Here is a 16,853-nt window from a genome sequence, read left to right on the forward strand (position 1 = left end):
GCTTTGGGGAGAACAATAAAGGCTCCTGCCGGACTCATGTACCAGCCAAAACCCCAGTACTTCTACTGGGTGTTAAAACTGCAGCTGATTTTCTTCTTGATGCTTTCGTTTAGTGTCTAGTCCGAGTTTCAGAACAGGGTTAAAGCGGGGCTTTTGCTACCGGAGTAATAGGTCGTTATTTTCTTTAAGTACCTGATGAGCATCCTTATGCATTAAAATTCAGTGCTGCAGTATATGTAAACAACGATCTTTTCCCAGGCTCCCGGACTCGTCTGCCGGTTACTGAAATTCCTTCAGCTGACCACGGGAACGCGGCGCAGGCCTAGGCGGCGCCCCTACCCTGCCGGGCGCGCCTGGAGCGCCGGGCGAGGGCCGGCTTGCCCGGGCGGGCGGCGGCCGCGGGATCCGTGCCCGGACTACTGAGGTAGCCGCGGCGCGTTTTCCCTGCGCCACCATCCTTTTAACAATTTGAGCGTTTCGGTGGTGGTGTGAAAAATATCCTGTGCTCAACTGTGGCAGCAGCAGTATTTTCCTCAGCCGCTGCGAGGAGGTGCAGCTTTCGCTCTCGCCTCCCCAAGGGCCCGTGTCCCGCCCGGCGCCGAGACTGGGCCGGGCGGGCGCGGCCTCCCGGCGTTCTGAAGCTCAGGGCACGTTAAACGCGGCATTACCGCCGGCAGCCACCGGGCCTCGCCGCTCTCTTTCCTGCGCGGGGACATGAGGCCCCCGGCTGCAGGCGACTGCCGCCCTCCCCCTCCCCCCCCGGAACGATCGCTCTGCGGCCCGGGCGGCAGCCGGGAGGTTTTGGGGGCGCACCGGGGCGGAAGAGGGCTGGCGCGGGCGGTTCCGGGCCGGCGGGGCCTGGCAGCAGGCGCGGGCGGGGCGCGAGTCCGGTGCTTCTCAGCCTTCCCGGCGGCCCGGCTGGTCCCTCTCGCAGCCCTCTCGCCCGCCGTGCGGCACCGAAACAGGGCCCCGCCCTGGGCGGGAGCTGTGCCTCCCCGGCCGGGGCCAGCGGCTGTCCGTGCAGCGAGCAGCACGCCCGTCGCTGCCCTCCGCAGCGGCAGGACCGAGCCGCCGAGATGGATGACGAACCTGAGCGGACTAAGCGCTGGGAAGGAGGCTACGAGAGAACATGGTAGGCTTCCTTCTCCCCCCGCGCCCTCTGATCGGTGAAAGACGGGAGAGGTCTCCCTTCTACTCAATAACGGTCTGTTTTGCGTAGGGAAATTCTTAAAGAAGACGAATCCGGATCACTGAAAGCGACGATCGAGGACATTCTTTTCAAGGCAAAGAGGAAAAGGTATTTTATGTGCTGCTACGAGCCTGCTAATAGCACTGGCTTGGTCAGTTGTAAGGACTTAATCATTCTGAAACGGGGTCCTCTAGGTCGAATAAGCACGTTCGCTCACCTGCCATATATTTTGTGCCCCTACCCTTTCACAGCTTCATCTGCATGCTTCTTGCCTGCTACTTACCAATTGTGCTAGAAAGAATAGTAAAATTTATTTTTATCTTTAATCTTGAGACTGAGTGTATACAGGCTAGACACCCCAGGTGTACACTGGCCAAAGAGGTGAGGCCTTGATCTGGTGAAACACGGTGCAAAGCGCCGCAATTACAGTTTGCACTGCTTGGAGAAAATCCTTCAACCTTTTTTTAATATACAAGTCATGCTTCAAGATGGGTTTTGGTATCAGATTTGTGTTGCCAATTGTCAGGAAAATTGCTAGATGAAATCTAGATTTATTTTATTTCAGACTATGTTAAAATGTTCAAATTTTGATGAAACTTTAAAGTTCCATTAAACCTGGTAGGAAGAAATAGTTTTTGTTTGTTTTCTGAGAGGCATGAAATCTGTTTGTAATTGAATTGTCTTTTTTTCAGCGTAAAGTGTCTGTGGTTTGTTACTGTTTCAAGTTTGCCAGAAGCCTAGTATTGGGTTTGTTCCAGGCTTTTCTTTTAGGAACAATTAATTCATTTGCATCTTACTTAAATCCTTTTGTGTTTTATTAGACTCTATGAGCACCATGGACAAGTTCGACTTGGAATGGTATGTTAATGTCTTCACCCTTGTCTGTTTGAGCCCAAAGCAACCTGAGTAGAGGTGGTATTTCTTAATCTCAAATACACCGTTGTTGGCTCAATGTGCTTGAGACCAAAGCTTGCATTTTCCACCAACTTTTTTTTAAAAAAAAAACAAAAACAGACACATTCTTTGTTCATTAGCAGTGTGGGATGTGAAATATGAGTATTCAGAGGTGGAGGGCCAAACCTTTGCTCTTTCAGGGTGTGATTGCAAAAGCAATCAGATCACACACACTTGCACTGTTGATTTTTCTTCATATGAAAAATGGGCATAATTTAAATGCGTTGTAAATTACATTACTTTATACAAAGCTGAGCTCTTTGGATGAAGAGGTGAAGGTGCAAACTGTGTATTTAGTGGCTTACTATTCAAGGAAAAGAACAGTGTGTATTTTTCAAGATAGCCTTTTTTTTCATTTTGAAGGAAAGTAAAAAAATGTGTTACTTTTTCAGTTGCTGATGATTGCATAGCTCAATATACTGAGTTTTCCCTGTGTAAGGGAGGAGGGGTTTGGTTTTTTAAGTAAATGGAATAATGAACAGTACATTTAAATACCTGTTGTGTGAGTGATTATCACTTATGGTGAAAATGCAGATGCGTCACCTTTACGTGGTTGTTGATGGATCAAGAACTATGGAGGACCAAGATTTAAAACCAAACAGACTTACTTGCACTTTGAAGGTATTTCTGTACTCAGAATTTTTCTCTTATTAATCCACTGTTTCTCTGTAAACCAGTTCTGGTTTTGCATTTAAAAGAATGGCAATCTCCTGTGACTAGATGATATGCAAAGCTTCATCTCTCCTCTCATCCCTGCTTTTTTCCCCTTGTTTCTGTTGCTAGTCTTTATTTTTTCTGGTTTTTGTAAAATCTGTGTGACGTTAGTTTGCCTTGCATGAGTACTTCTGCACAGTAAAAACACTTTGTAAGGACATATAATGGAAAGACACTTTATGAAAAGTAAGTGGAAATTAAGCTGAAGCATTACCTGTAGGAAGGGATGGAAGAAGAACAAACATGCTTTCATTCCACATCTAGAATGTGATTTGTTTTTTTACTTACACTTGTGTTTTGATGAATTCTGGTCTGAATGGGTGCTAAGCAGGAGTAGAATTGGATTGCTGCTTCAGACTGGGGAGGACTTCAACTGTACATCTTGTATTGTACACTAAGCACTCAAGTCCTGGGTTTTGGTGATCTTGTATGGGTTAGTGCTCTTTGGTGTATCATAAAACTGCATTTCAACCAACAGTAATCTACAACTTTAACATATGAAGTGAATAAAATAAGGGGTGACTAGTTTCTGAAATTTACATTGCTTTGGTAACATGGGAGAAGGGCAGAAGCGCTAGGGTGAAAGGAGAATGGAAAGGAAGGGCTCCTTACCCCCTTTTTTTTCCCAACTGTTTTACTGGGGTTTTTTTAAACGATACCAGGTATTTTGCGAGTACTGCCTACTTAATGCATGTGGAATAAAATATTTTGGTTTTAACAGCTTTGTCTTTTCTTTATAGTTACTGGAATATTTTGTTGAAGAGTACTTTGACCAAAATCCTATTAGTCAGGTATGTACAACCATGCAAGAAACAAGTAACTGAAGACTATTTTAAAAGTTAGTTTTAGTTTTAACACTGCCTAGTAAACTGTTTTCAGTTGATGTGTTCCTTCTCAGTCCAGTGAAATTCTTGTTTCTGCCTGAACTAATGAAAATGAGAAGTAATCTATTCCCTTTTTCCTAAACATAAATTCTAACACGGAAGACTTGATTTTTTTTTTTTCAGGCTTTTAGAATTTTACAAGATTTTTTTTTGTACCTTGTGGCAAAAGTACTGGAAATACAGGAATATATGTTAACTGATGGGTAGTGTTGTGCTGCTGTTGGTAGACTTACAAGAAAAAATTTGTGTAGTTAAGTAATTCTGATCCATAAAGAAGTATTTAGCAAAGTATAGCAAAAATGTGAATTAATTTACTTTTCAGCTTGCTAAGAAATTTTTGCCTTCTTTTTCCCTTCTCCAGATTGGCTTAATTGTAACCAAGAGTAAAAGAGCTGAAAAAATGACAGAACTTTCAGGTAGGGAGGTAGCATATTTATTTTTTTTAAATTGTAGATTTTTTAAGTTCTACCGGGGTGACACTGCTGAAAGTGAAGTAGTGTTAACATAATACTTCAATTTTAAATTAAAAGAGAAACTATTGCAAGTTATCTGAAACTAGGGTCTTCTGGTGTCTTTTGATCTGGAGTTGTCATCAAGTGCTTGTTCATGATCAAGTCTTACCCAGATTGCAACTAAAATATGTTTTGTTTTCCCTGAAGTTAATTTCTCACCCTGTTTGTTAATTTTGTATTTTATGACATCTGTGTGTTCTGTGAGAACTGATCAGATGTTAAGAAGTAAGGATTCTTTGGTTCCTGCCTTCTGTCACTACCAGTCTGTGGGCTTCAGAGATGAGTCTTCCTTTTTTCTCTTTATTGACTTGTAAAACTGGAGCAACTTTATTGAGGAACTTGAGTCAATCCTTGAGCAGTACTTTGAGGGTAACAGAGGAAAGTCTCTGTTTCTGTGGACACACTTTGTGAGAGACTTCACACTCTTCTTAAGCACTTAATGATATGCGACAGTGATTTTGTTCTTTTTGACTTCTTAAAGTTTCTGACAATTAGGTACCTGTAAAGTCAATGCGTTTCTGTTAATATATTGTTTTACTGTTTTCTGCGTTCTGTTCAAGAGGCAAATTTCTGAGGAGAAGCATAAAGTTACAAGTCACAGTTTGAAAACTGTTGTTGTACAAGTACACTTCACTAAATATATACTTTAAATATTTCAATTCTTTTAACTTGCTATTTCAGGTGAATTCTTTTTTTCACTTACAGGTAACTTGAAAAAGAACATAACTGCTCTGAAGAAAGCAGTGGATATGAACTGCAGTGGAGAGCCGTCTCTATATAATTCCCTAAATTTGGCCATGGAGACTTTAAAGTTAGTATATACATGGAGGGGTTTTTTGTTTTCTTTGTTCTCCATGATCAGCATAATGCTGATTGTGCATTTTTGTAGGGGCAGAGATAGTATTTTTCACAAGTAGCACCTTGCATTGTGCTGACCTGAGTCTTTAGAAGGAAGCTTTATGTCCTCTTACAATACAAACTGTTAAGAAGTTAAATATGCTAGTAGCGCAGAAGTTAATTTTCTTACACAAGATGCTTCTATTTAGGAGTGTGCTGCTTATAAAAAGCAACAGTGTTTTAAAACAAGGTAGATTATTTTATGATGTGTATGAATATGGTGATGAAAGACCTAGCAATTATTTTTTACTAAAGGGCTAAGGTATGAGAGAGGGCAGAGTTAGGGGTTAATAATGAACAGGATAAGAAACAGCATTGAATCACAATAATCTGGTGGGAGTTTTGGCATACTTTAGAAAGGTAGATTTTTGGGGAGGGTAGATTTTAAAAACTTTTGCTATGTGAGGTATTGAGGTGGGATAAACATTTGTGGAAGACTGTTTTAACAAATATTTATAGCTAGAAACACTGACAGAACAAAGCTAGTCATCAGTGTCAAAAAGTTATTTGAATGACTATTGGAAGAGAGTTTTCCATTAAGAACTGGAAGGCAGTATTTATTATTATTAGATATATATATATTATTTTATATTTATATATATGAAAAACTAAAAGTAATGAATTTACACCTATAAACTGATTAGAGATTTTTATTTTAAGAAGTCCAGAAGACTTACTGCAGTGTTGCTAGTTTGAAGGTGAATGTTACCTGTGAGAGTTCAGATGAGGTACAGGGAAAACTTAAGCATTAGAGCAAACAGTCAGATAACTACATGATCAAATGCTGTATTTTAGATACTGCAAAGGTTTGGCTTTTGGAAGGTAAAATTTTGGTACTCAGAGAAGGCTCTTACCACGGTCTTTTATAATTTGTAGGGGACTTATGTCATCTGGCTTTGGTACTTAGAAACTTTAGCATACGAGTAGCTTAGCCTATGGAAGTAAATTAACTATACACTTTCTTTAGGCACATGCCAGGGCATACAAGCAGAGAGGTTTTGGTAGTCTTCAGCAGTCTGACGACATGTGATCCAGCCAACATCTACGATCTGATTAAGGTACAGAAGTGAAGTTTGACTACTGCGTTGAAGGTCCAAGCTATTAGACTAAAAAGACAGTTACAGTGTCATCACCAATTAATTTTCATTTAAACCTTTGAATCTTTTTACTGTTTGTGTTCTGCATATGAATTTGAGTATGCTTTCTTTTTCCATTTGAAGTGCTTAAAAGCAGTTAAGATCAGAGTGTCTGTCATTGGCCTAAGTGCTGAAGTTCGAGTTTGTACAGTACTGGCCCGAGAAACTGGTGGTATGTATCTGAAGTTCAGTATTTATACTACTAATATAAGTTTAAAATCAAAATTAAGTAACTAATTTGTCATATATTCATTAATGTGTTTTGATATTTAGAGATGAATATTCTGTTGTGCTGACAGAAAACTTAAGGGTTTCTCAAATCTACAAAATACACAGTATTTAGTGAAATTGTTATCAGCTGGTAGCTGCATCTCTGGATAAGTACATGGTTTTTAAAACCTAGTGTTCCACATATAAAGCTATGTGATGTGGAACTTAATTAGTGTAACATGTTAATATCAATTACTGCAGTGGTAACTCTTACAGTATCATTACTACAGCGTAGTGTTGCAGAAAAAGCTATGGGCTTAAACATTCTATTGTTACTAGTTTTAAAACTTGTAATTTTCAGTAGCATTAACAGGATGGTTCTTTAGGAACAGGATTGGCTAAATTATTTTTTGTTACTTAAGTAGTTTTCTGTCATTTGGAGAACATGATTGCATTCTTATCTGCTCGTAATCTGAGAGTAAGGCATGTCTTTCTTCATGACAGGAACATACCACGTTATTTTAGATGAAAGTCATTATAAGGAACTGCTGATGCATCATGTTAGCCCTCCACCTGCCAGTTCAAGTTCTGAGTGCTCCCTTATTCGAATGGGTAGGGTATGGTTTTGTTAAACTCCTAGCACAAGATTTGTGAATCTTGTCTTTTTCTTTCTGTGCATCTTGTGTGTGAAATCCATACAAATAGTTAGAAGCATAAAGAAGACATGACATGATCCATTTTTTTATTTAACTTTTATTTTGCTAAGTTGATAGAGTTTTTTTTATGTTGTTCCTGCAAAGTAGTCAGCTTTTGAATAAAGTTAGGAATTAAAACAAGTAAGACAGATGACAGCTGCAGTTGGAAACAATAAAGTGGAATGATACTGCTTGTACAGTAATTGGTATAGATGTAAGACTTAGAAATGAAGGATGAAAACCTATTTTGTGTCTCTCTCTGTTGTTTTTTTTTTTCCTTGCAGAAGGCAACTGTTATAAGCTTAATTGACTGTAAAAGCCATCTGTTTGGCCATGTAGCACATGTTTGTTAGGAGCACTGTTGTGGTGTTCTTTCAACAAATGGATTGGGTACCTTTTCTTCTCCTGATATGTTTCTCAATAAATTTAAGCATGGAGTTAAACCAGAGTAGGAACTCTTAATGCCACAAATTAGAGCACTGATTTCTCATTTTCATTCACGCATTTTCACAGATAAGAATGTATGTATTTTTATGTGTAGATTTAAATACTGAAGAGATACACTTGTTATAGGTAAAGCCTGAGCAGCAGTCAGAAAAATTAGCTGCCCACTTGACATGAGCTGTAACAAAATAAGTGGTAGAAAGAATGGTATCTGTTACAGCCGTCATAAAGTGCTATAGTCTCATCTGTCATACGCTGTTCTTGGAAGGTGAATATACACTTGATGTCTGCAAATAAAAATACTTTCCCCTTAATTTGAAACCATTTTTCAAGTGAACATTCATGTAGTGCTCTTTCTGCTTTCCTACAATTGCACATCATTTTCTTTTTAGCTGTTCTTCAAAAATGGGGCTCCAGTGAGCTTCAGTTAATATGATGTCTATTAAAAGTGTTTTTTTCAGTTGGGGGAAATATAGTGAGGGATTTGTTGGTTGATGTAGGCAGAGATCTTTAAGAAGAATTTGATACCTAGTAAGGATGTATTACTTCTCCTGTAATAACAAACAAACAAACAGAGATAGGCTTTAATCTTTAGAATAATGTTTGAATTTCTCCATTGAAGTAAGAAACTGAAAGATTACTTGCATGTTTAAAATTGATAATACAAGATGTTTTTCTCTTCAGGTTTTCCTCAGCATACTATTGCTTCTCTGTCTGATCAAGATGCAAAGCCATCCTTTAGCATGGCGTAAGTAGAGTTGGTTAGAATTCAATGAGCTGATTAGAATTCAATAATAGTTAGCCATATATAGAAAACCTGCTTGTCAATGAAAATATTGCAAAATAACAGGAAAACAATAGTAAGGAATGTCTTTGTGACTTCTCAGCAGAAATTTTATTTCCATTTGCCCATCTGGTATGTGGCCATAGTTACCTCTGTTGAATAAGTTTTTTAAAATTTTTTGAAGGTAGTAAATGGCTTTTAGTTGTGTTGTACAGTGATTAGAGCACAGGGGTACCACAAGGTATTAAAGTAATTAATACAATTTTCTTGCATTTCTTGTTTCAAGTATTTTTGTCACTGTAAAGATAATGAAGAGGATGAAGGGTATTATCTGGAATAAAGTATTTTGTATCTGTTTACTAACGTCACTTTAAAGGGAAGTTTAAAATAGAGGCCCCATTTGATTAGTGTACCAGTGCTCTTCTCCATGAAAGGAATCAATTTTCAAGGATGACAAGGGAGTCTGAATTTTCAGAAGGAAACAGCATCTACTGTTTGAAAGAATAGGTACTAACATGCATCTTAAAGTCAATACAGAGTATTTTTGCGTGTGTAAATAGAAATACTAATTCTGTTACCTTTCATAACTTTATTTTTTAAAGATATATTGACTCCTTTATGTAGGAAAATTTGGTCTTTGTTCTGTTCCTGTGGGAAAATGTAGTTACTGATACCTCGCCCTATCAGTTGCTTTCTGACACTTCCATACATGTGGAACTGTTGCCTGGAAGCTACTGAAACTTTTTAAAGTATTTGTTGTGAGAACTATATCGTTTTTCTAGTTATGTAGTAGTATGGTGTTACCTCTTTTTGTCTCTGTCTCCCCTAGGCAACTGGAAAACAACAGTGAGCCGGGTCTTACACTCGGTGGGTATTTCTGTCCCCAGTGCAGAGCCAAATACTGTGAACTTCCTGTGGAATGCAAAATCTGTGGTGAGTAGCAAGAAAAGGTGGGCAGATGAATTATGAGTTAATGGTAGGACAGTTAAGGGGTAGAAAAATTCAAATATACTTAGGAATTAAAAGCCAGCTCTGCTTCAAGAAGCCTGCATTCCTGTGTCCTGAGATGTCAGCTTCATACAAGAGACTTTCAGGACTATATCTGTAACAGTAAAGCTGTATCATGTTCCCTAGTATAATGTTAGAAACTAAAAGCCCTAAAGCAAAAGCGAGAAGAAGGATGATTCACATATGAATGTAATATTTTCCTCAAGAATCTTGATTTGACAGACGCACTAGTGTTTTAGGCTCATCAGTGCAAGGCCATGAAGATAAAAGAGTGCTTTAGAGTAAGAGGACAGAAGTACCCCGTCACCTCTGGGAGTGTGCGGATGACAGGTTTCAAAGCTGAACCCAAGGGCAGGCTGCACAGTGACATATGACAGGCTGTAGAGCTGTAAATGGAAGCCCTTGGGTCTCATAAATGTTAATAGTCTGTGCGACCAATGGTGCTGCCCCCTGCACTGGCCTCTGCTTAATGAGGGCAGGAGGGAGGATTAATGTTTGTTATAGTGTTAATATTGTGTGAGCGACAGCTGTCCTCCTGTTAGCTTCTGCAGGCATGTGATTAAAACGTGATGGGTATGATCAAGATACGTGTATTTGATAAGAGAATGAAATAATTCTAGTTTTGGGTCACCTTGTCCTAGTTTCATGTCAAGGTTTTCATGTCAGCATGAGTTTTGTTTCAGCAAGGTAATAGTGTAACTGGAGAAATCCTGTGTATCAGCAACAGATTCTCCACAGCTGCAGCTGTCAGCAGAACAAGAGCTCATCAGTTTACACTGCATGTGAGTGAGAGATGAAGTTTGTGCCAGCCCATGCCCCAGTCCACCTGTTGTTGTAGTTTAACCCCAGCTGGCCACTAAGCACCACACAGCCCCTCACTCATGCTCTCTTTGTATGATGGGGAGAGAGTCAGAAGGGTAAAAGTGAGAAAACTTATGGGTTGAGATAAAGACAGTTTAATAGGTAAAGCAAAAGCTGTGCACAAAAGCCAAGCAAAGTAAGGAATTCACTCACTACTTCCCATCAGCAGCCATCTCCAGGAAAGCAGGACTCCATCACATGTAACAGTTACTTGGGAAGGCAAACACCATCATGCCGAATGTCCCCCCATTCCTCCTTCTTCCCCCAGTTTTCATTGCTGAGCATGATGTCATGTGGTATGGAATACCGATTTGGTCCGTTGGTGTCAGCTGTCCCAGCTTCTTACCCACCCCAAGCCTACTCACTGGTGGGGTGATGTGAGAAGCAGAAGAGGCCCTGGCTTTGTGTGAGCACTGCTCAGCAGTAGCGAAAACATCCCTGGGTTATCACCGTTGTGTTTGGCACAAATCCAGGACATGGCCCCGTACTAGCTACTGTGGAAAAAATTAGCTCTACCCGAGCCAAAGAGACAGCAGACCTGTATTAGCTGAAAAAGGGCTATGGTGTGGCTTTGGCACTTTTATAGCAGGCTGCGGCAGAGCTTTGTGGTTAGGCACCGTTTTAACTGGTGATGTGAAACGGTGGAACAGTCATTTCCAAAGAGACATTGTGCGTTTAAATTTAATCAGAACACTCTTTTATGGTTGCATTTTGTTTATGGCATGAAGATGAAACACTTGCTAACTTTACAAGTGTGCATTGTAAATGTGCTTAAAAAGACTGAGTTAAACCTTTTAATTGGAAATTTGGGCAATTTACTTGTTCTTTATATTTGGATTTAATTCTGAAAAGGATTACATCTTTGGGTTATGGAAGCTAACAAACAAATAATTTAATTCTTAAAAGCTCTGAACACTGAGTACCTAAAGACTTTTTCTTTTTTTTTTTCCTTTTTGCTTTGTTCAAGCTTTTTAGTAAATCTTCTCTTGTAGTAATTTTTATGTTTCTTTACTTGTAGGTCTTACATTAGTGTCTGCACCTCACCTGGCTCGGTCTTACCATCACTTGTTTCCTTTGGATGCCTTTCAGGAAGTTCCACTGGAAGAATATCAGGGGGAACGGTATGCAAATCATATTTGTGATAATGACTACTTGTGCACCCTGTCATTTTTTTGTCACAAAAGTAAGAATAGCTGGCAGCAGCTTCTTGGCTGCTGGAGGCACTGTTGAATGTTTGGGCATTTTGGGACACCTGGCCGTAAGAAATACTTGTGGCTCCCATTAACAGTTATCCTGTGTGTTCAGTTGAATGGCCGAAATAATTGCCATAGATTTTTACTATGTATGAACTGGTTTTTAAACACTGTTTTACACAATCTTGACACTTTTTTTTCAGTTAAAATACACAATTTTGCTTTTAGGTGTTGTCAAGGCTGCCAGGGAGAAATGAAAGATCAAAATGTAAGTACGTTGAACTGCACTGGAATTTGCATTGAGGGGTGTCAGAAGTAGAGATGATCCTTTAGTATAGTCTTCTGAAGACCAGAAAAATATTTGTGCAAGTTTATCTCGTGGTTAACTGGAGTCCTCTGTCGAGTCACGCCTTTTAGACTGCAAAGTCTTTAAAAGGGTGGGAAGGGATTTCCTAGAGAGTTGCATAAATCAGCTTGCATTCTCAGCTGTTTGGGAGCACTTACAGTGACTCAAGCTCAGCCCTTTGGACTCATTTGCTGTTTGAAACTTTAATTCTGTTGGGTTTCTGTGATGTTAGCAATACAGTCTTATTTACACTGTCTTGATGACACAATTGTTGCCCTACTGGAGTGCTATGATGGTGATAAATTTTTTCTAATTTGACTTGTTTTTCTATCTTTTCCTCATAGGTCTATAGATGTAAAGTGTGTCAGAGTGCATTTTGCGTGGAATGCGATTTGTTTGTTCATGATTCTCTGCACTGCTGTCCTGGCTGCATTAATGAGCACCCTGCTCCCATATCTATATGATGTCATCCTTTTTTAGGAATTGTATCTATGTCATTCTTGCATAAATCTATTTTGTTTATTCAGCCATAGCTTTCACTGAGGCACCTCGAAACAAGAAGGACCTAGATGATTACAGAAGGATGAACACTGGCTTGGGAGCAAACTTTAATTTTTGCCTAATGTATTAATGAGTTTGTTGCTTTTAATATATTCTTGAATTACCTGTATCTGATTTATTGTCTTTGTTCTTACCTGAAAAGCTCTGGTTTTTTCTTATTGTGAGAGACGTGTATTTGTAAATGTGAAAGTGATAAAACTGGTTTTTATGATAGTGTTGTGAGTCGTCTTTGTTTCATTATTTGTTCAGAAAAGAAGCCCTGAAAGTATATTTTATATATCAATTGTTATAAGCTCTTGGTTTTGGTGGATGGTCGAGTTCTATAGATCAAAATATTTTTTGATAAGGGTTTAACAAAGATGTTTTTGAGGAATTAGTTGGGGGACATTTAAAATATTAATTTGGGGGATTGTGGCTATTCACCTTGGCCTTCAGTAGGCAACTCAAATACAGCTGCTATAAATGTGCTGAAAGCGCACTTTAGGTTTTAACGGCATAACTCAAAGCTAACTGAATTCTGTTACTGCTGTGTCTGTAGTTGTGTCATTAAGTTTCACTTCCTTGTAGGAGTGTAAGGTTACTGAAAGGCAATGAATTTGCAAAGGTGTAAGACCTTTGCAGAGGTTTATACAGACTGTCGTTCGATAGTCGCATTGTTGAAGGCAGTGGTGCTGTTTTGATTCTGAGGCTGGAATTAATTGCCAGAACTGCAGGTCATCTTCTGTCCTTGGCCAGACCCCCAGAGCAACAGACAGGAAGGTGAGGGGAGAAGGGGGAGCATGTGGCCTTGTCTGAACATTGAAGAATAGAAATTGAGACAAATGCAAGTCACTCTTTGCCATTTTACATTGTCGGCTCAAAGTGTGATTGCAGTTTGTTTGAACTTGTGAGGATGTAACGTGGTGCACCTCAGTAAGAGGAGGTTGTGATGGTGCGGTGTCTGAAGCAGTATGTCACATCTGGTTGCCTGAAGTCATCTTGTGACATTGTAATACATCCAGAGTAACTCAGTTGCTGATGTATCTGACTTAATACTTTTAAGATTCGGTGGTTAAGTTATTGCTGTTCCTAATCTGACAACCACCGAATCTTAAAAGTGCAAACAAACAAACACAAAAGTCAAACCCCTATCTTGGGTTCTGTTTTTCACACTCACCACATACAAACAATACATGCTACTTTTCAGTTTTCACAGGAAGTTCTCATTTGAAGTCCTTCAAATATGCAAATTTTCAATTGTTAACATAGATCCTGCTGTGCTTTTTCCACTATTTATGCCTGCAGGCTGGCTGGAATGCAGTAATTCTACTCTTGGCAGAAAAATGACTGTTTCAGCATCTGTGTTTCTATTTAGTGCGGAGTCAAACAATCCCTGTAACCCCTTTGTGCTATCAGGTGATTGCAGCACCTGTTACTGTGAGGGTCTCCTAAAAACAAGCAGGAAAAGGACATATTCATGGGTTTTGGTGTAGTCTAGTAGTCTGTCAAGGGTTGAGGCTGGGCCGATACTGTCATCGATGCACTGTTTTAGTAGCAACTGGCACCTGTTGATCTTCAGCCTTCATCAGTCCCACAGTGGTGGGCTTCTCTGAAAGTTCAGGCCATGAAGTTAGCAGTTCTGTAGCCTCTACAGGTGCTATACCAAAAGCCCACTGATGCCCTTTTGGGTCTTTACCCTTTCATGAGAAAGTCTATGCCAAGGATGCACAGAGCATCAGGACCAGTCACTATAGGGTGCTTCTCCCATTTGTCCCCAGTTAGGCTTGCTTCGGCCTCCACAGCAGTCAGTTCTTGAGATCCTCCTGCCACTCCAGCAATAGTAACAGCTTGTGTTCCTTTACAATTCACTAGGGTGCATTGTGCGCCAGTACCTACAAGGGCTTTATACTTGTGTGGTTCTAACGTGTCAGGCCATCGAATCCACGCAGTCCAATAAATTCGGTTGTCCCTCTCCTCCACCTGGCTGGAGGCAGGCACCCCCTACTTTTTAGCATAGTACCCGTCAACAAATGGGTTTGTGTTCCCTGGGTCTGTGAAGCTTGAATTTTTTTACAAGGCTTACAGCATTTCCCTGTCTTACCAGGCTTGGATGGTTTATAAGGTTAACAGGGTTTACAGATTATGAGTGAACTACGTGGAATACATTGTCATTCCCCCTACTTATATTTAGACTAGAGGGCTGCTCACTGCTGAATGAAGCAACTGTTCTCTTTATTTGTTTTTTCTTTGTAACCTATGTACTTGAGCCCGCAAGGCAGAAGTAGGTTTGGCATCCCATTGACTCATGTCCTCTCCATACTCATGCAGGAAAGACCACACGATACCTTGGAACATGTACTGTTCCTCTCAAGCTGGTCTTCTAGGATAGCGTCTTCTCCTAGTGGCTTCAACACGAGTCCATTCAGTGGAAAAATGGGATATATTCTTCTTAGACAGTTTCTCATATGTGTTTTCAATTTCCTTAGATATTCCCTTAGCCACTTCCTTAGCTACAGCTGAGACGCAGGCCTTCATGCGACCAGAGGCTGTCTTCATACTGTTGTGTTGTTAGCCACCTCATTCACAGTTGGTGTCTCGGCATCTCCTCCCCAGACCATCATTGACAATGTGTGGGAATACATTGATGGTGCACTCTGTACAAACTTCCTCGATATGGGTTGCTGACATGGCATTTCATCAGGATCTATAATTGCTCACCAGTCACTATAGATCACCCCTCGCACAGCTCATTCCCTCAGGTACTTAATGCCTTTTTCCATAGTGTTCATTTGTTTGGACAGCACTCAGTATCTTCCTTAAAGCGATACCTGCTCTTTACAGCTGCTGAGAGTCATTTCCAGAGGCTGACATTGCTTTTCTTTCTCGCAAGTGCTTTATCAATGCCTTCATTCTTAGCCAGGGATCCCAGCTGCCTAGCTTCCCTACCATCCAGCTCTATGGTATAGGCCCTATTATCCCAGCATCAGAGCAACCAGCTGGTAATTGTCTCTCCTTCATGATGGCTAAAGACCTTTCTTACATTACACATCTCTTCCCTAGAGAAGGGTTTGCTTTCCTCTTTGACTCCTCCCTCTCTGATGGTTTTGTTTTAGAAGGACCCTCATCTGAATCTTCCTCATCTTTCACTGGATGATCTGGTTCTTTGTATATTTCCTTCTAGCCACAGGGGCAACTGGTTCTGCTACAGCTTTAGTGGGAGCCTTAGTAGTTATCAGTATAGCTGTGGTGCTCGTCGGAGTTGGAGTAGTGCCAGCGCTCACTGTCAGATTTTGAGCAGCAGCAGCACTTGCTGTGGGAGCAGCAGCAGTGCTTGTGGGAGCTGGAGCAGCAGCAGCAATTGCTGCGGGAGCTGGAGCAGCGGCAGCAGCTCTTAGCCGGGGGGCCTGCTGGGTCTGAATTGCTGTGGTGCATGTTACCCTAACTCGCTGTTTCTTTCACATGGTCTGAGTAGCTGCAGTGACTGTGGATGAATAAGACCTATACCTACACCGAAATTTAACATACTACCACACCCCCTGAAACACATTCAGGAGAATCGATAGTAAAAGTGTGATACAGAAAATCATGATATTCTGATGGCGATAATCATGTCCAGAACCCTCACAATCTGATGGACTCAACTTGTTATAGAAGGGAGCAGTATAATTTACCCAGGTTTACCACGTTACCGAACGTGTAACCGAAAGTGTAACTAGTAACAGAATCCACTATGTAGTGCAAAATGTACCCAGGTAAATTCACTAGCCAATTTATCCCAGCATAGACAAGCAGTAAGCACCATAGATAGCACAGTGGTAATTTTCACACAGACCAGATAACCCGAAAGATAAGGCTAACAACGAGTAAACAATAATTCAGCGCATATAGCAGATAAGGCGGTATCATGGCACTTAACTGTAAACCAAACTCTAGTATGGAACCCCATGTATTAAAATTAAGAAGCCTATCATCTTGTGAGCTGTCTGTTTTAATTTCCAGCTGTTCAAGAATCTCAGAAGAAAAAAATATGCTCTTTTAAAATGAGCAAATGGGAATTTGTGCCATTCAGGTAATTTATTGGAGCTCTGGTTATGCTCCAGGTTGGGTGCCAATTAATCTGCCAAGGGTTGCAGCTAGGACGGTCACTAACAAGTGACAGACTCTCTCTGTTAATCCCTCTCCCCTCCCAGAAGGGGAAGAGAGAGAGAATGAGGGAGAGAGACTTACAGTTTGGAAAAGAAAACTAGAACAGTTTTAATGAAAAAATAACAATAAAAGAAAACAATAAAAATAAGAAAATAATGAAATACATACAAATAGATACAAATATATACAAAACCAATACTGAACACAACTGCCCCCACCCTGATGACGATACGTCACCACCACACTGCAGGGCTGGCACTGGGGCAGTCCCAGGCTGGACTCGACAGCCGATGGGAAACAGAGGCAGGAGCTGGACTCAGGCACTGGATTCAGGGATGCA

At 40.5% G+C, this 16,853-nt stretch overlaps 1 protein-coding gene across 6 annotated transcripts; it reads left to right on the forward strand.

Moving 5' to 3' along the window:
* Positions 1 to 1,076: 1,076 nt before the first annotated feature.
* Positions 1,077 to 12,326, forward strand: GTF2H2 (general transcription factor IIH subunit 2). Of its 6 annotated transcripts, none has more exons than XM_009948035.2 (15): positions 1,077 to 1,132; positions 1,220 to 1,297; positions 2,011 to 2,047; positions 2,678 to 2,764; positions 3,598 to 3,648; positions 4,103 to 4,157; positions 4,959 to 5,064; positions 6,118 to 6,208; positions 6,371 to 6,458; positions 7,001 to 7,108; positions 8,320 to 8,383; positions 9,249 to 9,352; positions 11,307 to 11,409; positions 11,710 to 11,749; positions 12,172 to 12,326. In XM_009948035.2, the coding sequence occupies exons 1-15, from the start codon at positions 1,077 to 1,079 to the stop codon at positions 12,289 to 12,291; spliced, it is 1,188 nt and encodes a 395-aa protein (XP_009946337.1). In that variant the 3' UTR covers positions 12,292 to 12,326. The 6 variants fall into 6 exon arrangements, with proteins under 6 accessions (XP_009946337.1, XP_086336688.1, XP_086336691.1 ...); XM_086480562.1 differs by having other exon boundaries at positions 6,371 to 6,455; XM_086480565.1 differs by lacking the exon at positions 7,001 to 7,108.
* Positions 12,327 to 16,853: the final 4,527 nt, after the last annotated feature.

The sequence above is a fragment of the Leptosomus discolor genome, chromosome Z (assembly GCF_034619465.1).
Source record: "Leptosomus discolor isolate bLepDis1 chromosome Z, bLepDis1.hap2, whole genome shotgun sequence".
Taxonomy (NCBI): domain Eukaryota; kingdom Metazoa; phylum Chordata; class Aves; order Leptosomiformes; family Leptosomidae; genus Leptosomus; species Leptosomus discolor.